This window comes from Anser cygnoides, chromosome 2, assembly GCF_040182565.1.
Source record: "Anser cygnoides isolate HZ-2024a breed goose chromosome 2, Taihu_goose_T2T_genome, whole genome shotgun sequence".
Lineage (NCBI taxonomy): Eukaryota > Metazoa > Chordata > Aves > Anseriformes > Anatidae > Anser > Anser cygnoides.
Window position 1 is genome coordinate 3643029 of NC_089874.1, and position 22231 is coordinate 3665259.

Genomic DNA, 22231 nt, shown 5'->3' on the forward strand with positions numbered 1-22231 from the left:
GGAGTTCTGCTGCCCAGCAGGGTAAAGCCACCACAGCAAGTGAGCTGGGCACCTCAGCTGCTGGTCAGAGATCTAGGGAGAACACTCAATGGCCAGTACAGACATTGTGTGTAGCATTTCTTTACTGAACTTAAACTGACAAAATAATAAATTAATAAATAAATACTAATAAAAAAGAATCTGTCCAATTCCATAAAGTTGACTAAGTTCTAGGATAAGAGGGAATGGCCTCAAGTTGCGCCAGGGGAGGTTCAGGTTGGAAACGAGGAGACATTTCTGCTCAGAAAGAGCAGTCAGGCGTTGGGCCGGGTTGCCCAGGGAGGTGGTGGCGTCACCGTCCCTGGGGGTGTTCAAGGAGAGGTTGGACGTGGTGCCTGGGGACATGGCTTAGTGGTGACATTGGTGGTAGGGGGATGGTTGGACCAGATGAGCTTGGAGGGCTTTTCCAACTCTAATGATTCTGTGATTTGATGATTCTATGACGGGGTGCTTAGCTCCGTTTCTCACTGCTCGCCGTGCAATCAACGTGCTTTCGTAATCGCTTTCCCCTCACATCTCTCCTCACGCTGAGGAGGGGCACCGCAGGGCCGCCAAGTCAACCCCACACAGGCTGCGAGCCCGCCCCCCCCCCCCCAAGCCCCGGTCCTCCCGCGCCCCCCCCCCCGCGCGGCGCCCAGCGGCCTCCCCGCTCCCGTCGTGCCCCGCGCCGCGGCCGCTCTGGCCGCCGCCTCTGTGGGCGGAAGGGAGCGGGGCGGCCGGGGAAGGTGAGCGGCGGCCGCGGGGCCCTGCTCCTCCTCCTCCTCCTCCTCCTCTTCTTCTTCATCCCCTGCTGGGCCCCGGGGAGGGGTTTTGAGGGTGCCCGCGGGGGTTGGGGAGCGTGAGGGGGCGATGGGGAGGGTGTATGGGAGGGGCTGTGGGGTTTGGGGGGGGGCTGAGGGAGCCCTGAGGAGGGTTTGGGGGTGGGCGAGGGGGCTGTGGGGGGAAAGGGAGGTTATGGGGGGGGTTCTGGGAAGGTAGAGGGGGAAGTGAGGGAGATCTGGGGTTTTGGGGGTTGCTTGGGAGGGAAGTGAGGGTTGGGGTTGTGGAGGGCTGTGAGGGGAGGGAGCTTGGGGCGCTGGGGAAGGCTTGAGGTGGGCTGGGGTGAGGTGTGGGAGGTTTGGGGGTGTGGGGGTACTTGACGGGTGTGTGTGGGGGCTTGTCAGTATGGGAGGGTCCTGGTAGGGGGGTGGCTTTCAGGTGTGTGGGGTATTGGAAGGGCGTGAGGAAGGATGCTTGGGGGGGCCCTGGGGACCCCTAATGAGGGGAAGGAGATGAGCTGGGCATACATAACGTGCTGAATGGAGTGGGGTGGGAAAGGGTCTGAGGGCTTGTGAGCTGCTGAAAGTACAGAGATGGGGTTTTGGGAGACTTCAAGTTGTTGAAGGCTGGGTGTGTGCGTTCTGGGTGGGCACCAAGTGCGCTCGCTGCGAGGAAGGCCAGCGGTGTCCTGGGCTGCACAAGGCCAAGTGTCCCCAGCAGGACCCTTCCTCTCCTCTCAGCACCACTGGGTCCGCACCTGGAGCGCTGGCTCCAGCTCCTTGGGGATCTCCCAAAGGTGGATGTAGGACTGGGCAGCAGCTCGGGGTGGCCCTGCTGGGGCAGGGGGAGCTGAACGTTGGGCTTCGAGCTCCGTGCGACACGCGGTATTTGTGGTATTGATAGCCCTGTGTCTGAGCAGGAGGTTGGAGCTGGAAGGCTCTGAACTTCCCTTCGGTGATAATTACAAAGCCTGGGGGCTTCTTAGTGGCCTTTAGGCTCTTGATATTTACAAATGGCGTTTTAAAAGTTGCGATGCTGTGCTTTTGGGTGATTTCTTGTTCACTGCTGAATCTGGAGAGGTTTACTCTGAATGGGGTGCTTTGCAGGCCTGTGATTTCAGGAAGCCGGACAGCACCGGTGTGAGCGGTGAGGGACAGAAGGGACGTAGAGAGATATACTTACTGCAGTCTTAAAATATGAGAAATTTGACTGGATTTCAGTTTTGCCTCTATATATGTGAGAAAAGGAGAAAACCCACCTTGTGATCCTGAAAATTAGTAGCAAATGGCTTTCATACTCCCTTTTAAACCATTTCTCAGTTCCTTTTTTTTTTTTTCCTATTGGGTGAGGCTCAAATCAACATGGAGCTGCAGCTCCTTTCGATGTTTCATGTTTGATTGAGAGAATTTGAATCCCTTTCACATTCTGTCGTCCCACCTCTACCTGCCTGCGACTCCCTCTGAATCTGACCAGGCTGAGGAAAGGGGCACTTGGCGCAATAGGTTACTACCACATATCGAGCCGCTGTGTACAAAAACAGCTTTTCAGACTGCTTCGGGAGCCTCTTGGGTTATGGTAACGTCCACTAAAGCTTTCTGTAGTAAGATCAGATCTTGACAAAACGGTTGCATGGTGTTGGGTTTGAACCTGGCCTGTGTGCTGCCCTTAGAGAAGGGGGAAATTCTGACCAGGGAGAGAGAATGAACGCTCGAGAGAGGAGCTGGTAGCGAGGTGTTCCCTGCTAGTGCTGTGCCTTTCTGGGAAGGAAACTCCTGCTTTTGGTGGTTGGTTCAAATACCTTCTTAAAGAACAGCATTTTAAAAGCGATCCCTTCCCTCACCTGCTTAGGGATTTGCATTTGCTCTCAGAGCCTTGCTTGCAAGCAGAGAAGTCGAGGCAGGAGTTCAGGGTTTGTAGAAGCGTGCTGCTTGCGAATTGGGTCCGTTCTTCTCCGGAGGAGCTTGGGGAATGGTGCAGGAGTGTCAGAGGGCTGGCGCAGGCGGCCTTAATAACCCCTAGGCAGTCACTGGGGAGAGTTAGCTGCTCCGTGAGGATGGAGGGATGGAGGAGGAACTGCGTTTCGGGTGACTTTGGTTAGATGCCTGCTGTGGCAGTAGCCTGAAGAGCCTTGGTTGTTGAGAGGCTGGTGGATACGTACTGCTTGGGGGAGTCTCATGCTAATCTTTTTTCTCCTGAAGTGTGGGGAGTGCAGGTGCTTCAAAGAATGAGAATAACGAGCCTTCAATCATAAATTACAACCTCTCCTTCTAAAACTATCACATAAACGTTTTTCTCCAGGTTCCGGCTGCTCCGTGGCAGTAAAATCGCTGGGCTTGACAGGGGGTTACTAATTGGAATACCGGAAGTTTTGATGTGTAATAAATCGAAAGACACGAGGACGTTGTCAGAGTTCGGGACCCGAGTTCAAAGGCCTGCCACGTAAAGGCCGCTGCAGATACTTTGGGCAGCGAGTCACACGCAGACGGAGAGGCCAGAGGAGGAAAGGGTAGGTCAGGCTTCAAGAGCAGGCTCAGATTTCCTTGGTTATGCTCATACCTTGCTCGGTCTGGTAAGTTGTGACAGCATTTTCTTCATGGAGAGGGCGGGCAAGCATTGGGACAGGTTTAGTGGTGGGACTCAGTGATCTTGGAGGTCTTCTCCAGCCCAGCTGATGCCACGATTCTGTGCGTTCCCTCACGGGCGGTGTGGCAAAACCGCTTGCGAGTGGTTAAATATTTGAGGTGTGTTAGTAACTGTTTTGTTGCCGTGGGCACAGAACACCTCCGGTGTGCCAGTAATGAGGCTGTGGTGGAAAAGAAATAAAAGGTGGTTGCGGTGCCGTGCCAGAGCAGGTGTGCTGGGGGAACTGGAGGGGAGAGGAGAGTTGGGTGAGTCTGAGTGGCAGCTGTTGGTGGTGAGAAGACAGGTGAAGCAGCTGCATTAAATTATTTTTACGTTTTGCCTTCTCCTGCGTCTCTCACCTCTTTCAGCTACATCTACACTCCAAATAAACCCCAGAATTGCTGAAAACCTCTTTTTTTTTTTTTTTTAACGTTTGCACAGCTAGCGCCCTACTCCCTTTTTTCTCTGTTGGGGAGCGGGGCGGTAGCTGTGCAAACGTGCCTTGAGCCTGCGCAAACGGAGCTCGGTGAGAAGCAGATCGGCGAACGCGCCCCCAGGTGATTTGCCCTGGGGTTGTGCTCACCCGCTAGCAGACGTCTGAAGGTTTGAGTCGCCGCGTCGCCTTGCTGTCTGCTGGGGATGTATGTGGCCCTTCTGTTCCGTGCGTTTGCCCGTTTTCACCAAACTAAAAGGCGCGTCCCACCGTTTTAATACGTGGCCCACGTGCACTGACAGCTTGACTGTGTAAGCCTTGTTTCCTTAGCCATCGAAGTTAAAAACACGCGGATTTAAAGCCACAAATAAACACAGCCTTTTGGGATGAACACAGCCGTGGCAGGATGTTTTAGCGCCCTACTCTCCTGGGAAGGGGCACCGGCTCAGTCTGGCATTCGGTTTGGAAGTCTCCGGGTGGGGACCGGTACCAGATCTCTCCCAGGAGAGCACAGAGCCCCTCTGAGGGGTGTGCTGATAACTTGATGAGAGCCTTTAGCCCTGAAGCATGAAGGTTTGTACACGCTGGGGAGTTGTGTGCCTTTCCAGGCAGCTAACTGCAGGCGGTGATGTCCGTAGTGAGGAGTATACGTGTACGTTTTTTATCTTAAACTCTTGTTAGTGGCACGGTGAGTTGAGTAATTTTGTAGGCTAGATATGTTAGAGCAAATGTCTTTGGTTTCTAAATATGTTTCCATTTTCCTGGTTGTCATCTGGGTGTTTCTGAGAGGCAAACGAGAACATTCGATAGATATATAAATAGATAAATAGTTTTAATTTGCTTTTTAAGGAAGGGACTTGTTATGCTTTCTGTCTGTTCCCCGGACGAGTGTTTGTTGCTTTAACTTGCTGGCAAACGCCAGCCACCTTTGACAAAGGGATTCTGGTCTAAAATTGCTAAGTTCTTGCAAGTTATGTGGAAACGATGCCTGTGGAGCAGAACTGACACCCTCTCGATGCAGCTTGTGGTGAGAACTCAGCTCCTGTTAGGCATCCGACAAGCTCTACAGGCGAGGGAGGCGATGAACGGCCGAACTGGAGGGGACTTTGCTCTCTTACCTTCTTAGATAGCGAAACCACTTGACAGTGAGACACGTTTTAAACAAACTTGGAGCACTGGCCGTGATTTTTGATACGGGGCTGCTTACAGCAACCCTAACCCAAAAGTTTGACTTCACAGTGGTTTGTTTTGTCTAATGCTTCATTTATGTAGTTTGCCTGAAGCAGAGTAAATGCTTTTTTTTTTTTTTTTCCCCCCCCTCTAGAGTTTGTGGTAATCACTGCCTGTCTGCTGAGCTGGAGCTGTTGTTTCACAGCGCTTCAAAGGCGGTGATTGGGGCAGCAGAAATACTTTGCGTATTATTTCATAGTAGGTGATCTGAGTGCATCTAGCAATTGATGTCTGGGTGAAGAAAATGAGTCGTTTGTTTTCCTTGGGGCAAATACTCCTTGGGTTACGTTCACCCACTGCAGGCAGGTTTTACATATTGGTACAGATAAGGGTCATTAGTGAGTTATCTAAACTGCTCATTATGGTTTGTCTTTCAGAGACGACTGGAGCTGCGTTAGTCCTCTAACATCTGGTGCTGACTACTCGTGGCATGTCCGAAGGACAGATCTCTTGTGTGATGTGAATGTACCAGGTAAATCCCTGTAATAACTTTTTGTGGGAGATGGTGACCTGATAAAGAGTAAGACGTCGAGAGAGAGCAACATTTATTCTATATTTAGCCATAATTGCTTCTGTAAAAAGAGCCCGATGGGCTATAGCCATTTTTTAAAAATCTATTTCTGTGTTACACTGGAAAATCAGGCCTGATCTGCAGCGCTAATGCAACTGGAGACTTAACGAGGCTGCAGAGTGTCTGTGGGAGTGAGCTGCTTTCCATAAATACTTGTAGGAAGTTTACTCAGCATTTCTGGTACTAAGGTAAAGCAGAAGGAGGAAAAGCAGTGAATTTTTTCAGACAGGTAGTTCCATGTCAGATCCCCAGCCTCACTTTTTTGTCTGCGAGAGGCAGCAGAGGGACGCAGCTCTGATCCTTGGGGCTGGTTTGTCTGCCTTCCAGTGGCAGCGGTGGTACGCGAGGGGTTGGTCAGTAGCAGTGGTGAATAAACTCTTACCTTGAGACGTTTTGGGCTTGTGTAGTGGCTGGTAAATAACCGAGGTGGCGTCCGTTAATGGATCGTTAACCACATTTCGTTTTCAGGTTGTCCTCATGAGTACTCCAGCGGAGAATGTCCATGATCTTCTTTGCCTGCGTGGTGCGGGTGAGGGACGGGCTTCCCCTCTCAGCCTCCACAGATTTTCATTTCAACCAGGACTTCCTGGAATGCAGGAGAAGATTAAAGGCGTTGTCCTCGATTCTGGCCCGGTATCCAAGTCGAGGCACCGCAAAAGGACGTGACCTTAGCATCCAGTAAGCCACTGCTTCTGTTGGTTGCTTTCTGCCTCGAATTCTTTAGGTGGTTGTTCTGGGGATTGGTACAACTTTAAGAATTAGGGGTATCCTACAGTGCCTAGCTCCCATAGGAAATCCTATCATAGATTCGTAAACCCAAGCCATATTTTGAAACTTTTTTTTGTCAGCGCCAGAGCCGCACCGCCCCTGCTCAGTTTAGGTGAACATCTGTTAAGAATTGCTCCTTTCAGTTGTTATTTTTTGTAGCAAATGCATTCAGCTCGATGGGCAATACTGTTAGTAGTGGCAATGGGAGTAGGTAGAACTTCTCCAAGTATCTCCTGAGTCTTAGTGCCTTGGAATTCAATAGTTCTGCCTAAAACTGAGCCTAAACACCTTTCTTCAGTGACAGTCAAATCTTCCTGATGCCTTCTCAGTAGGTGATCTGAAACCCCCTGGGCTCCTACTTTTCTTATTCTGGCCTGCACAGAACTGCTCTGACTCCCTCTTGACAGTGGCCTGTAACTATGTGGATGCTAAATCTCTGCTTTTATTTTCTGGAGAAGGATCTGCTAGTGTTTTTTATAAGAAGTTAAGGTTCCTTTCAGAGAGGAGCATTTTATTTCCTATTCAGTCCAGTTTAGTTTTAAAAATGAGTTTTAGCTTGTGACTGCATTCTGGGTAGCAAATCTAAGAGAACTTAGAGTGACCCTGAGCTAGAACTGTAAGTATGCGTTTTTGGGGGGAGTGATTGGAGAAATAAGATCTATAAACTTGCACTGAATTAATTGGGAAAGCAGAGATTAGCATTTTAATTCCTTCTTCACATTGAACTTACGCCCTTAATAGTAATGTGTTCTGCTGCTTTTAATCTTTAGTCTCTACAAAAGCAGTTACGTGTCTGGCTCTGGAACGAGAAGAGTGCAAACAGATACGTGGCAAAAAGGCTATAAATAATTGGCAAATGGGAAAAAGTAGTTTTACACAGGCATGGTGTTGATTCTCAGCTGCGAGCTGGGGACAAAGGGAGTTTAGGGAACACACGCAGACTAATTAGGCAGTCACGGAGCTCATCAGAGCCATAAATCCCAAGTACACAGTATAATGAATAGATAGAAGTGTGATAAAATAGAAACCACAAATATTTCCCTGTGAGAGGGATGAAATACGGAACCACAGAACCATTTAGGTTGGAAAAGCCCTCTAAGATCATCTGGTCCAACCGTTAACCTAGCACTGCCACGTCCACCACTAAACACTGTCCTTAAGCTCTACATCTGCACGTCTTTTGAACATCTCCAGGGATGGTGACTCAACCACTTCCCTGAGCAGCCTGTTCCGATGCCTAACAACCCTTTCAGTGAAGAAGCTTTTCCTAATATCCAGCCTAAACCTCCCCTGGTGCAACTTAAGGCCATTTCCTCTTCTCTTACCACCTGGTGCTTGGGAGGAGCAAGGTGAAACAGCAGAAGAGAGAAAATACAGGAAGCGTAACTGTTCAGCTTCAAAATGCAGTCTTTGTACTGAAATACTGCTAACAAATTGCTAGCCTGTAAGAAAAGATTTCCTCGTTCTTTAAAGGTAATTATGAGTGTGTGATTGTGGTGGGGATTGCGGAGGTTTAGCTCTACATTGTGAGTGCTGCCACCTGAGCTAGGTTCCCTGACTTCTGTCTTACTTAGTGAAGTCTAGACTGGAGGGATTGCTCTCGTCCTTAAGTACACCCCTACAGTTTGGTCTGATGAAACCCGTTAAGTTTCCTAGTAGGTTTTGGGGCATCTGTGGGTAAAAACCTCTGTATAAATACGGCTTTCTTGTTAGAGGGACCCTTTCAGGTGAGAATTTTTATTATGCTGTCTCTGATGCAAAATCATCTTACTTCGCTATAGATGACGTGGCAGTAAAAGCGTCCTTGGTTTTGTGCAAGTTGACCCCTACCTCTTGCTGTTAATACAAAGTCAAGGTGTTCGAGGGGCACGAGGAACACTTCTGCCTGCTTCCTGTGAAAAGCCGTCTTGTTCCTGTTCGTGGAACACCACCGTGCTTTCTTTGTAAATCTCCTTCCCTCTGCTGTTTTCTGGCCCCCTCTTTTGTTATTAACCTGATTTAAGGCCAGTCTGGGAAAGTAATGCCCTCGGTTTTACTGATGTTGCAATTTAAAACATATTGGTGTTTTGTTCTTCAGTATGCTTGGGCCTGCCGAAGGAGTTGTAGCGAGTGATGGATTGGCAGGGGCTGCAGGACCGACACGTTTTTTTTAGTCTGCTCTTCCAGTCAGTGCAGTCTGTACATTTTGTTTCGATAGAAAGCACAGTTTACTTCTCAAGTTCAGCATGACCCTTCTACCTTTTTATGTTGATAATGCTTTTTTACTTTTTACATGTATTTCAGTTTCCTTTCTTCTGGGGATATTGCCTGCATGGCGATCTGTTCCAGCAATTACTCAACCATCATGGCATTTTGCTTCCTGGAAGAGCTTCAGTGGGAATTTGCTGCTTCCTATGATACAACGAGCATCAGTTTAGCTTCCAGACCATATGCTTTTCTGGAATTTGGTTTGTAGCTCTGTTCTCAAATAAGAATTTCTTGTCTGATACTTCTTTTGTTAAGTAATGTCTCCTGGCCAAAGCCTGATCATAAAAATGACCCTCTGTGTGTGTGCCTTTGCAGACTTGTGTAGGAGGAGGGGGGAGGTCTTGTAACTGCATTAAACTATTAGATTATTGTTCCTCCAGTTCCTGAGAGCCCCTGTAACAGATGAGCAAAACGTTGTGGTGGTTAATAAACAAGCGCAGAAGAAAAAGAAATCCACATCTCAAACACTTTATAACTTAATTAAAAAGAAATCTGACAGGTGGAGACAGATGGGTACAAGGAAAAAGGGAAACAAAATAGATTATTAGGGACAGATTTACTTCTGGCACGACTTATATTCACATAGTACTTCATAATCATGCCTAGTGTTTCTTTTTTAACCTGATATAAATGTTTTTTTTTTTTTTTTTTTTCGCTAAGCAGCAGATGCTCTGCTGAACCTCACACCTCTGAAAAACATGTTTTCCTTGCAGCGAGAAACTCTATTTTGGGAAAGGATAAGATACTGGAGTAGGTTAGCAAATTTCTACCCAGATTTCTGTAATATTGTTAAGCCTGCGCTTAAAAGATTGAGAAATCCCCAAGGAAAGCGCATTTTACAGCCATCTTATGTTTGGGGGGTTTGTTTTCTGGGTACATTCCAGGTGTAATTTTATGCTGAGATCCAAATTATTCCTTTTTTTTTTTTTAACTCGGTTAAGAATTTTTAGCCTCTTTTAATTCCATAATGCTCCTTTTAAAAGCAAATGCATTTTTCTCATTTTTAATGTCGTACCGTATTTTGTTACTGAGTCTACCTAATGCTGCGTGATTTTCTTGTGTTTGGATCTAAGATGCACTTGATATGTCAGATCTTAACCTTTTGCCTGGTAGTTACAGATCATTATAGCAAGCTAACTTGAAGTAAAATATAGGATTTTTCTGTGATGAATGCTTATGGCTCCGTGTATTCTAGCACAACATCCAGGTCCTGTGTGGTCTCTAAACTCACACTTAAGCTATTCCATATGTATCATAGCCAGCAGTAGTTGTGGTCAATCTATGCAAGTCTTCTAGCATAGCAATATTTTAAGGAGCTGGATTTTCATTAGAGGATGTCTTAGCAGAATTAATGTTACTGAATTTTATTTGCCAAAGCATTTGAAATTTGCCCATGTCTTTGCGCAGTTAAATAGGAAGCAGCAGTATCCACGGCTTGGTCCTTCAGCTCTGGGTGTGTGGGCAGTTCTTCCTCAGACACATTTGCAGATTTGTCTCAGTGCTGTGGTAACTCCTGTCAAACCTGCAGCCGCGGTCGTGAAAAGGGACTCGCTTATGAGTGGTTTTAAATGTAAAGTGTGAGAGATGGTGCAGGTTTATCTGCACCTAAATCTGTGGCTCACAGTTTGGAGGAGTCACCGCAATTGCCTCTGCCACTCAGAATTGTTTCACAACGCAAATGTGGGTTGAATTAGTTTCTGTGTGCTGAAAAATCCCTAATCCTTGGCATTATTAAAACATGAAATGGATTTGGTTCATTCAGGCCTCATGGTAGTTCATGGGTAATTTAAAATATGTTACATCTACCCTAAATATGAAAGCTTGTTTTTAGTCCACTAGCAGGCAGGATGTTGAGATGGGTTATTTAGAGCATCCTGAAGGGATTAGGTGTGATAAAAAATCCCTAGGGAGAAGGTACTTTTGTTTGCTAACCCACAGTAAACTTTTATACCTGAAACTAGTAAGAAATGAGGGAAGTAATTAAAAAAAAATCCAAAAAGAAAAGAATGTAGTGATTTGATGAATAGTGACCTAAAATTCTGCAGAGCTAATTGAAGCGTGTTTTTGTAACGTTTCAGATAACGTCATTCAGAAAGTAAAATGGCATTTTAACTGTGCGAGCGGCTCTCAAGCGAAGGTCAACTGGGAGAAGGTTGAGGAGGAGCTGAAGTTCCAGCCCCCGGTTGAGCTGAAGCTGGAGGACGCGGAGCTGATGAACGGGGTGGCTAACGGTGGGCACGCAGAAGTTCATGTGGAGGTTGGTAAGTTGCTCCTCTGCACAGGTGACAGCAGACTTCCTGAACCTAACTGCAAAGGACAGCGAAGCATATATGAAAGCATATAGCAGCAGTTGCTCCTTTTGCACTGAGAAGTAGGGGTGGTGTGAAAGAAACCTGGGAGAAAAGACTGCCTTTCTTGCCTTTCTGCCATATCGAAGAGCGTGTGGGCTTTGGATTGTAGCAGGTATGCGTTAAGTATTCAGGGTAGTGCTTTTTTTTCCCCAGTTTTAGATAAGCTGCTCCACATGGGCAATCAGTTATAACCGGGCTTGGCATTTTGCATGTGAAAGTATCCTGCTTTTAAAGTCGCTGATTGTTAAATTTGATTTGGCAGAAGCAGCTCCAGTATTTCACCGGCTGTTGCAGACTCAGATAGAAGATATGTAATTACAGACTCGTTGAGTTACTTCAGCCCCGAGGAAAGAAAAGATCAGAAGAACGTGTTTGAGCCGAGGGCAGAACTCTCAGACTGTCCATCTTGGGTTTTCTCCCACCTGCACTTTCCGTTTTTACCCCGTTCTTTAAAATTTAATGCCTTTGACTAAAATTCTGGAAGATGATATGTCTGTACAAACAACGCGTAGAGGCTTGGCCAGGGAGCTTTCTCTAACAAAAGCTGACATTTTTAAACGCTTAAAACACTTTAAACACTTTCAAAAGTGTTACCCTCTAGCTAATTTTCTCTGAAGTTGGTGTCTTCTTGTTTGTGTTTCAGTTGCGTAGTCAAAGTCCTGCCTACTTACTTTGCAAAATAAAATGATTTTAATCCTATCAGCATTGCAGTTGAAATGCAGCTGGGGTACTTTCTTGGTTGTATTTCTTCTTCTTTTGTTGCTCTTGGCTTATGAAGCATTAACAAAATTAAATTCTACTTGCTTGGTCTTAATGTTTCTGATGGATGAGCTGGAATCTAATTTGACAAAGGTATTTTAAGGTGAAATGAGAAGGATCAGTGACCAGGAAGAATTAAAAACAGAAAAGAAAACATTTGATTTACAAGTCAGATTTGTAAGTGTGCCTCCAAACCGTGCTTGGAGGCTAAATATTTTCATGGTGTGGCAGGGCTTAGAAATTCTTTGCACTAGTGTGAACAGTTTCAGTGCCAGTGAACATTTGCTAGCTAGTCTGTGTCTACAGATCAGAAATATGTTTTCAGTTTGCCTCATCTTCCTAATTGCTTTCTTTTATTTTCCATCTGGCTTGTGTTTCTGGCTTTTTTTCCCCTCTCTGTTCTAACCCAAATACTCACACAAATTGTTCCATCTTTATTTTAAGGGCTGTGTTTATGGTCATCTGTTTCCATCAGCTGGAGTCAGCTTTCCTGGTTTATTCCTCTCTCCTCTCATCACCACCGAGCTGCTGAATCCCACTTAGCTGCTCTAAGTTTAGCCGTGTGCGCAGTGTCTGTTGCCTTATTAATGTTATTTATATTGCAGCTCTGCAATACAGGAGTCTTACTGAGCATATGCTGAAGTGCTTACAGGAGAGCAGAATTTAATCACGTCTGCATTCTGTACTGACGAGAAATCCTGGACTGATCAAAACATCAGTCTCCTCACGTGGATGTAACCCGCTCCTGTCTGTTCAGCTGTGCGATCACATCCCCTGCCTCTTCCTCATTGTAGTGTGAAAGGAGTCTGAAAATCCAGGGTAGTTTTGTCCTTGTCAGTGTATATATAGAAACAAGACTTTTTTTTTCTTTTTTTTCATTCTCTCTTCCTTTTATTACTCCATCTGTTAACTAAATCCAGCCCAATTCTTCCTAGAAAGACACCAACATTGTATCCTTGATCAATATCTGCACAGCCTCAGCCTTTGTTGCAAAAGCTTAACCTTGTGCCTCAGTCTAGGCTGGCTGGTGAAGCTTTGGAAGGCAATGGGGTGTATATATAAAAGAGAAGTGAAATGGAAGTAGCTTTCTGCGCAAAGGGAGAGTTTTCTCATCAGAACTGGCTATAAGAAGTGGAAGAACAACTTGTACTATTTATCTAGTAAGCAAGCTATTAAATTATGCAGCATTGTGCTCCCCTTGATGAATGTTCTTAGTCTTTTGTAGGCACACGGGGAGCACTTCAGAGTCCTTTTCAAGATGTTTTTTGAAGATTTGATAACCTCTTCTTACATCTCTGTTTTTCAGTTGCTTGTATTTTATTTTTAAAGTGCTTGAATCCGATTTCATCTTTTCACTCCCGGTGCTGTCTTTATCTGGAGCTTTGTGTATGTGAGTCATTGTCAAACTCTTGAAGAGACGGAATGGAGTATGGCACTGGCACTGATGTCAGCCAGTTAAATAGCCAGGGGCTTCTGCTCAGAAAATCTTTTATAAATTTCCTCATCTTCATTGTTCAAGTGTGTTTTCACAGATTTGTTCTATACCTGTCGAAGCCTGCAGATACATTTTTCCAGGGTGCTAGCTAATCCACGGTGACCAGAATACCTCTGCACAGTTCTTGTACTCCAAAGTGCCTGACTTTTCTGTTGAACAATCAGATCAGTTTGAATCCCAGTTAGCATTTAATTGTGTGTGTGTGTGTGCAAAACTGTGCTGTCCTGGACTAACAGAGCTTATGGTCTCTCGTTCTCCTATTTAATGTAATAAACAATTCCTGTATTAAAGTGTTTTTATGAAAACGTGATTGAATCTGCACACAGAATTGTAATAATCTTGTCCTAGCAGTACCCATTTCTCTTGCTCTGTGCAATTGCAGTTTGTGGATTAAACCTCAGAAAGATCCAGCAGAAACAAAGCTCCACAGCAAACAATTTAAAGATCAGTTTTCACAGACTGTGAGCCCTGAGCAACTAGATACTGTAATCTCCCCTGCATCTGTGATAGCAATTCTTTTTATCCTAGTGGGCAAAAATGTCACTTTTAAATAATATTTCATGCTTTAGTCTTCAGCCTGCAGAAGCAATATATTCCCCCTTGTTCTTCACTGGGGTCTGGAAACTCTTGATGCGTGTAGTTTGCAGGATCCTGTACAGTGAACGACACTTGTACTTGATGATTTCTTTTTGTTTGAGAGATGCAGCCTGCCTCTAAAGCAAGTCTTAGCAATTCAGGAAGAAGAAATGGTAATCTTTATCAGGAAATTTCCATGAGAGAGAAATACATAGCTGCAACGTTATTTAATTTATCAAAAATAATAGGAAACTGAATGCCGCAGTCAGTATAAAAACACACTGAACAGAAGCTGTACCAACATGTTTGTTGCTTGGATTTTAAATTTCCCTGTATAGCAGAAAAGTAAAGTTGCCTTTAAATGATCGGGTTTCTTGCACCATTTATTTACATGAAAATGTGTGTGACAATAATACACAGTAATACTAAATAATGTGACATATTGCAAATGAGATTAATACAGTTCCCTTTGCAGCAGCTTTCGGGATGAAATTATGGAGGTATGAATGCGTGCCAGAGAAATTAATTACATAGACATTTATAAAAGAGGATTTATATCCCTGTAGTAATTTGGCACCAAGCTTTTTCACATCCATCTATCAAAATCTCTCTTAAAGGAGGAGACACAAGTGTTTTTAAGCCATGCAGTAGTGCAGTGCTCAAGCAGGTGCGGGTATTTCACCTCGCACTGAAGCAAAACCAGAGTTGATCTCTGTCTTGCATAGTTTATCTCCTGGTCAAGAGCTTGCTACAGCTGGTCAGGGAACAGAACGTCTTGAGACTGGGGAGACCTCGTGAGGGCTCATCCGTTCTGTCCCGTATCTTCTGGATGTCGGTGCAGGAGAGGACCTGGATTTGATGCCTGAGGTGCAAATTGCCCTTATTATTGTTAGGCTGAAAGTGCTCTATTTGTGGTGAGCCGCGGATAGAATATGGCAAGAAATAAATGTAGGTGAGGATCGAGGTGCAGTATCTGTTGTTGCGCTAGCTAGTACAGCTAGGTTGAAAAATAGGCGAGCTTTTGGACAACCCAACCCTTAATTAGAAGTGGCAAATTCCAAAGTTGAATACAAGTCAATAATAATTGCTTTGGCCTTAGGTATGTATCAATTAGGTTGTCCTGAAGAAACGGTGTTTGGGTGTTTGAGCAAGTGCTAGTAGTGGAGGAGGTGAGACAGGCAGTTCCCTACCTCTGAGACCTGGGCAGAAAGGGGATGAAAGAAACTGTAGCGGGCTGTAAAATGTGTCTCAAAGGCCAAAAACTTCAGAATCCAATCCGTAGGCCCCAGTTTTGATTGTGATTTGTCAGTCTCCCTTGAAGACTGGCACTGACGAGACCAGAGGTGGTGTCATCTTGAGAACCGCCCCAATAAATATTCCTGCAGCAGGGCACCTAAGTCCTTGGTTTGAACAGTTTAATATTACATTCTGGCAGTGGCTTAATTAGGGCACCAAGTGTGGTATGGAAATGGTGCAGGTGAAACTGAATTTCCCTGTGCTAGACTAAACCCTCAAACTGTCCGTGGAGAGAAATGCGTGGTTACCAGTTGAGGAGGAAACAAATTGGTCTCTTGCTCTTACGTGTGCCAAAAATCTAAGGTTTTTACCATCCCTTTGAGTGCTTAAAGCCTCTGATTTTTTACTGACCCGTGAAGAATGGCCAGTTATGTTAATCTGCTGTAATAAACAATTGAAAAATACCTATATGCAGCACAAAAGAAGAAATCAATGCTAAATAGTTCAAGAACAAATTCTATTACTTAACCTGTTTAAAAAATACTCCAGAGCTGTTGTATATTTTTAGATGTCCAAAAAATTGAGCAGTGTAATGCAACAATAAATGTGTTTCTATTCATAATTGGTCTTCTCTGGAGCAAGCATGAAAGGTTTGGGAAATCCAGATAAGCTGATTTGAGTTGCTTTATGTTGAAATGTTCCAAGTAGTAGTGCTAACTTTCATTAATGGCTCTCTTTTCATTCTCTTTTTTTGTTCTTTTTATTTTTTTATTTAAGTCCCTACTTACAGAATGCAACGTGTGACTCCCCTGGGGATCCTGTCCCTCGTTCTGAACATCATGTGTGGGGCTTTGAATCTCATTCGAGGAGTTCACCTAGCAGAGCATTCATTTCAGGTAATCCTGGTTGGGTTGAAACCTGAAAATGGGATGAAGGAAGAGAGTTATTGCTGTAACCAGATTAGGGGTGGCTTTTCTGCTTCATAGCAGACCACACATCTCTCCACAAAAAGCTTTTGTTTGTCCAGGAACTGGACAGTTCTGATTGCTCACCTGCTAGAACCCGTGTGTTTTGTTGTATATTCCAGCATAATGCATTTTACTTCTTTCTGGTGACACTGAAATTTGGAGAAATACTTTGCTCTTGCTAGGCTGGCTGGTTATATTATTATTATTTTCCTTCTTGTATTTTGTTCTAAATGCTTCTGTGTAATTTTTGTTAAATACGTAACCGCAAACAACTTTAAAAAGGGGGAAAAAAGTGTCCTGATCTTTCAGGGTCTCTCAGTTTTATTTATTTGTTTATAATAATCATTTAGTTATTTATTGTCACATAAGCCTCAGTTCTTGGTATCTTGTTGAATGGTTTTGATGTTGCTGCTGTTTGACACTGTTCCAGTCAAACAGCTTAAACTAGGATGAGGGGTACTTGATGAAATAGAGTATTCCAAAATATCGAGTAGTACTTGCTAAAAAAGTGTAGTTTATTTAATTCCTTGTTTGTTGTTTTATCCAAACAGGAGGACCATGAAGTAATTGGAAACGTGATAGCTTTTTTTCTACCTTTTCTAGCCTGTGTTTTCCAGGTATGTTAACTTAATGCTTTCTGAGTTTTGATATTATGAGTTACAATACAAAACATTTTCAGCTAAGCAGAGGAACAACTTGTTTTTTAGCATCCTATCTAGTCTGTTCCACAGAGGTGCTCCAGTGAAGTGGCACAAATATAATTAAGAGCACAATTTGACCTTGTCAAATCAGAGTTGCAGGCTTTTTCAGTGTTTCCATGCTGTGGCATGCCAAATGGAGCTGAGTGTGATAAATAAGTGCTAGCCCAAAGATGCCTTTCTTCCCAAAGTGATTGACATATTGTCTTTCTGACCTAGTGATGGGCTTTTGTAGCATAACCACCTTGAAAGACAAAGCGCGTATAGAATAACACCACCACTGAAAGTCTTGTAATTTACGTGAAAAGTTATTCTTAAGTCAAATATTTGATATTTTTAGTCAAAAGTTTTGAGACAAATACAGTTCCCAGCTTCCTTAGATTGTCTTTTTTCTAACGGATTATTTTCTCTGACCTCCTTATGGAGAAGAGTTTGAATGAGGAAAATAACGTATGCTCCAAACAGGTTCTTTCTGAAAGGTTTCTTAAATGCCTAAAACAGTGGTCCACAACCTTTAGGTTTCAGGGAAATATGTTGTTTGCAAAATCTTCTATATTTTGCCTGTTGTCACAGGAAGCTGCTATAGTTAGGATGCTAATCGACAAAGTATAATACAGTGTGTTTTAGTGCTGTTGTCTTTGGCCAACCAAATTTGGGGATAGCTATCTGAAGGCTTCTCTTTATCTGTAATATTTAAAACTTGCAACAATGCTATTTGTCGTATCGTAATAGACAATTGAGTGTCTTTCAGCCTTCTCACACCTCTGCTTATGGCAGAGCTTTAAAATGGAGATAAAAATCAGGATCTGAAAACTGGATGCAAGTCGGTCATCACACAGAAAGGCTCTGTCCTGCTTTATTCCAGTTAGCACCTGAAGCTAAAGAAGCTTAAAAAAAAAAAAAAAGTGTTCTTTCTTATCCTTTTGATCTGTAGCAGTCATCTTCACAAAATGCTTGAGCATAAATTGAGCTCAAATGTGAAGTGCTTTCTACTTCATGGTATCTACTTGTGTCATCGGCACAGTTGGAAGCTGTGACCTTAAGTGAGAAAGCCTGATCTGTTACTGCCTGACTTAGAAAAAGTAGCTCTTCTGCCAGCAATTTGTGAAGTTTTTAGTTCTCTCCTGTAAGGCTTGTTGCTCTTCACACTTGCTTAGCAAGTGGGTTCCAGCTGGTTTCGAGTTTAAAAATACAAAAAGCCCCCAAACACCTCTGACCCCCATGTTAGCAGAAATGATGCTCTTGCTGCCAAGTCAAGTCTAGAGAATGAAGTCCTTTACTTACCCCAAGAGCAAATCCAGCAGCAGCAGTTTGGGGTTTGCTTGTTTCCTGCCTCTGAGCCTTTGCCTTGCAAGAATCACAGGTGGGTTTGGAAAACTGGCTCAAACTTTAGACTCCTTTTTGTCCAGGCTGAGGTGGGCAGGAGGGACGCCGAGTGTGCTGGCAGGCTTCGTTTCCTGCCTACGCTTAGCCAGCAGGTTCTGGACTGAGGCTGCTGTTCTCAGAGGACCTTTCAGTATGGGAGTAGGAGGAAAGCTTTGAGCTTCTCAGTGGTCGCAGCAGTGGTAGGCACGTCTGAGAGGCATGGATGTGCCAGCAGTCCCCAGCTTGCCTGTATATGTGTATAACTCGTCTTGCATATATGTACTTTAATGCTAATGATTTCTCTCTGGTCCTTTTGTAGTGTTACTTGTACCTATTCTACAGCTCGACGAGGAAAGTGAAGACATTTATACTCTTTTTCTCTGTCTGTTTATGCAACGTTTACTTGTACGGATTACGGAACGTCTGGCAAATAGCCTTTCACGTAGGAGTGGCATCTCTGTCTTCCTACCAGATACTGACAAGGCAACTCATGGAGAAACAGCCCGACTATGGAGTATGAAAAAGACTTTGGGTTTGCTATTCTCTTTTTACAGCTCATTTTTTTTTTTTGTATTAAAACGGGCAAAAATAGCTTGGAGTATTTTTAAAGATTTGTGACAGTGGTTACTGCGAGGAGGGTGTCTCAAAGCAACCTGAAACGAAGCAGGATCCTGTAGTAATGTCAAACACACAGTGAAGAATTTAGCTGTATTCAACATGGCATGTGGTGATTGTGCATGGTAGATTTTGTTAGGTGTCGTCAGCGGATGGAGGTTCACCTTAAAACAGGCTCTTACTCCTTGACTGCTACCACCGAGGCAGCATTTTGCCATTTGTCTTACTGGCTCTGTGACAGTTTGGCAGGTCGATGTCTTGGCGTGGAAATGCTTCTGAAAAGACTAAAATTGTATTGTAAAGTGAGGATAAAGTGGTGGGTAACACTTCTGGCTGTAGACTCTTGGTGAGTGTAAGTAAAGGAGTAGTTTGCCATAGTTAGATGAGTTCATTATCAATGGGAAAAAATGTTAGGATGAGGTTCAGGATATTTTTTCTGAGTTTTCAGTGAAAGGAAAAGGCTGTGGCTGCTTTAAAAACCATACAGGTTTTAAATATTTCCTGGCTATGCAGCGCATTTTAGTTAAGTACGTGCTTGTTGATTAATTACAAATATGCTTGGGGCAGCATAAAATAAACCAAGGGGATATTAGTGACCTTTCAGCTCAGGTGGCCTTTATTTCCCCGGTTAAGGTCACTCTTACTGTAAGGGCAGTTCCGTGTTTGCTTGGTCTGTACAGATAATAAATCTTCCAAGCCTACTTACGACAGGCCACTGACTCCTTCACCTTCAGAAAAACGAATAGCTGGTGAGTGGAAAGCCACCTCCAGTAATGGAGAGCAAGAGCAGGTTCTCTTTATTATATAAAACACCTTTAGTTAATGGTGTTGAGTTCTTACCCTAAGAAGAATTTATGAGTGTGCACTTTTGAACATAGTACTTAGGAGCTGAGTTTCTTAACTTCTGCTGCACTGGGTATTCTTGTAAGTGATATACCGAGGTGCATATGGGCATTTTAGCACGTATACGAGTACTTTAGGCTGCCTGTGTTTAAAAAATGCATAGCATTTTGATGCAGCTGTCCCTGAAGGATTGCAAAGACTCAAACTGAGATGATGTAGGGAACTGTAGGTGTGTTATTGTCCCAGTATGGTCCTAGATTTCTTTATTTTTTTATTTTTTCTGGTGACCCCATTTCCTTCACCAACAGTCTCTCACCAAAGACTTATTTTTCTCCTGCATAGTCTCTACCTCTAGTGGTTGCAAAGAGCTTAACACGATGCAGAGTCCTTTCTGAGTTTGCAGAAATGCTTAACAAAGTTATTTCCTCGCATCTCTGTACATTTTCCTGAAATCTCAAGATACAAATGTTGCAAGTTTCAGTGGACTGCTAGACTAGAAACGCGTGGTGCTGTACCTTGGAAGCACTTCTGGGATGCATCTGAGTGCAACCTGCAGCCTGTTATAACCTGAACAGTTCCTAGGACATCCAGAGACTTGGTTCCAGAGCTTTTTCTGGTAATAAAATAGAGGCATTTCTCTTCCACCCCATCCTAGCTCACTTACTGTAACAATTATGTAATGAGGTCCTTTAAACCGTGAGGAATAGCCTAGTGGAAGTGATGGAGGAATGTTTTAGCCAGCCAGTTATGAAAACAGCTAGAGCTCTGTGCCGTAATGCTATTCCGTTCTAGGGGAGTGGATTAAAATGGATTGCCCATCGTTCACTCTGGCACAAAACTGGCTGTAAGTGGATGAATGGAGCCAGGTCTCAACCATTCTCGTTAAGACACCCAGATGACCCCACAGACGTGGGAGTTTGAGTGCTGTCAAGCTTTAAGTTTCCGTACGGTTCAGTCCCCGTTTTACTTGTCAAGGTTCTCTTTCTGTGTGATTGGAGGCTGAAGGAAATCAAGCCGTGATGTTGGATTACAAGTAAGAAAAAGCAAAACAACAAAACTAAATGCACAAACAACCCCCCTACAAAAAATACTTAAAGACAACCTGAGAAGTCTCTTACTGGAAACTAACCCTTTGATAAAGATGCTGGGTTACCTGGGGTGTAATCAGGACGTGGCTTATCACGGGAATCTCATCCCCTGGAGAAAGGATGAGGCACTTTGTGCTACAAAACCTGGGGAAAGGGACCGCAGCGGTGCCATCCAACTCCCCGTCCCCACCCTTTCAGCCTCCTTCAGACGAGAGAATCCTAAAGAGCTTTACTGGTTCTCCACGGGCTTGCAGAAAGCCGGTCTGCCATGGCCTCAGGCACACAGAGCATTGACAGCAGGGGGCCAGTGAACCATGATGCGCTTTGTGTTCCTCAGCCTTTTATTTAGCTGATGGGAAGAAAGTGTAATGGTCCTGATGCTTCCCGAGCATCCGACTGCTTTATCCTAAAGCAAACACCTCTCTGTGCCAGGTGATGTGAGCAGCAGCTCCGCAATGTGAGCGGTACAGCAAGGTGTTCAAATAGCTCGTGTAATTAACATCATTAGAGTTGATAAAGATTAAAATCAGCTTTTGTTCAGTGCTTTCTTTTTTCCTGAGAATGCTTTGTTAAACAAACTCGGTACAATTCTGCCTTCATGTAATTTTTTTGGCTTTGTGGATTAGGCAGAGGACGCAACAAGGTCTCTTCTGCTCATGGACAGAGTTCCGGTTTGCTATTTGCTTGATCCCTTTGCAACCTTTTCTTTTCTGTAACATGTGCAACCTGTGCTAAGGAATCGGTGTGGATTAATCTGCGTGCATTGGTATCTGTGCACTTTGTGGTTTTGGATTGTGATTGGGGAGCGAGGAAGAGCAAGCATTGTTTGAAACCAGTTTTTATTTTGCGTTATTTAGAGTGGCTTCTGTATCTGTGGTATTTATACAATTAGACTTTTTGTCCGGTGAAACAGCAAGAGGAATAGAATAGCTTACATCGATCTCAGTGCTTTAAGATTTAATAAAAAAGAATGACTTGCAGTTTGAGAACATGAAATCTGACTCATAACGTGGGATTATGCTGGTGTTGAATCAAATCCCCAAACAGGAATCCATCCCTTTTTGTTCGACTTCAAACTGTTTAATGTAGTTTGACTTGTATCTCCTTAACTCTGTCAGTTTTCAAGATAAGTCCCTTGGAAATTCTTTTCCTCACCCAGCAGCATAGCACAAGGAAATTGGCAAAGAATAAACTTCATTAATTTAAAAGATTCGCAGTGCATAGTCACTTTATGAAACTGTTTATTTTCTGTGTTTTTTCTCTTCTCCCAAAGACCTGTTGGGTTTATAGAAGGTGGGCTGGTACCTTTTTAGACATTTTTGCACTGTATTAATAATTGAACCTGTGTAAATGTGTATAAAATCATTTTGCATGTATATGTATATATGTACATACCTAATAAATGGCTTTTTTTGTAATGATTGCCTTCATTTATATCTGCATTTGTAGTTTGGAAATAGCTGGGTACACTGGACACGAGGTGGATGAACTATTTCATTTTCATATGCTTCATATGCATCAGTGTTTCATGTGGCAGTGTCCAAAATATTTCAAAAATAACTGACTGA

At 44.0% G+C, this 22231-nt stretch overlaps 1 protein-coding gene across 5 annotated transcripts; it reads left to right on the plus strand.

The window, feature by feature from the left end:
- Nucleotides 1-661: 661 nt before the first annotated feature.
- On the plus strand, nt 662-22082 carry SEC22C (SEC22 homolog C, vesicle trafficking protein). 5 transcript variants are annotated; one of them, XM_066991388.1, is made up of 9 exons: nt 703-764; nt 3097-3367; nt 5461-5555; nt 6123-6332; nt 8706-8869; nt 10748-10930; nt 15864-15982; nt 16606-16671; nt 18437-22082. In XM_066991388.1, the coding sequence occupies exons 4-9, from the start codon at nt 6151-6153 to the stop codon at nt 18635-18637; spliced, it is 915 nt and encodes a 304-aa protein (XP_066847489.1). In that variant the 5' UTR covers nt 703-764; nt 3097-3367; nt 5461-5555; nt 6123-6150; the 3' UTR covers nt 18638-22082. The 5 variants fall into 5 exon arrangements, with proteins under 5 accessions (XP_066847492.1, XP_066847489.1, XP_066847491.1 ...); XM_066991390.1 differs by lacking the exon at nt 703-764 and adding an exon at nt 1169-1944; XM_066991391.1 differs by lacking the exon at nt 3097-3367 and having other exon boundaries at nt 662-764.
- Nucleotides 22083-22231: the final 149 nt, after the last annotated feature.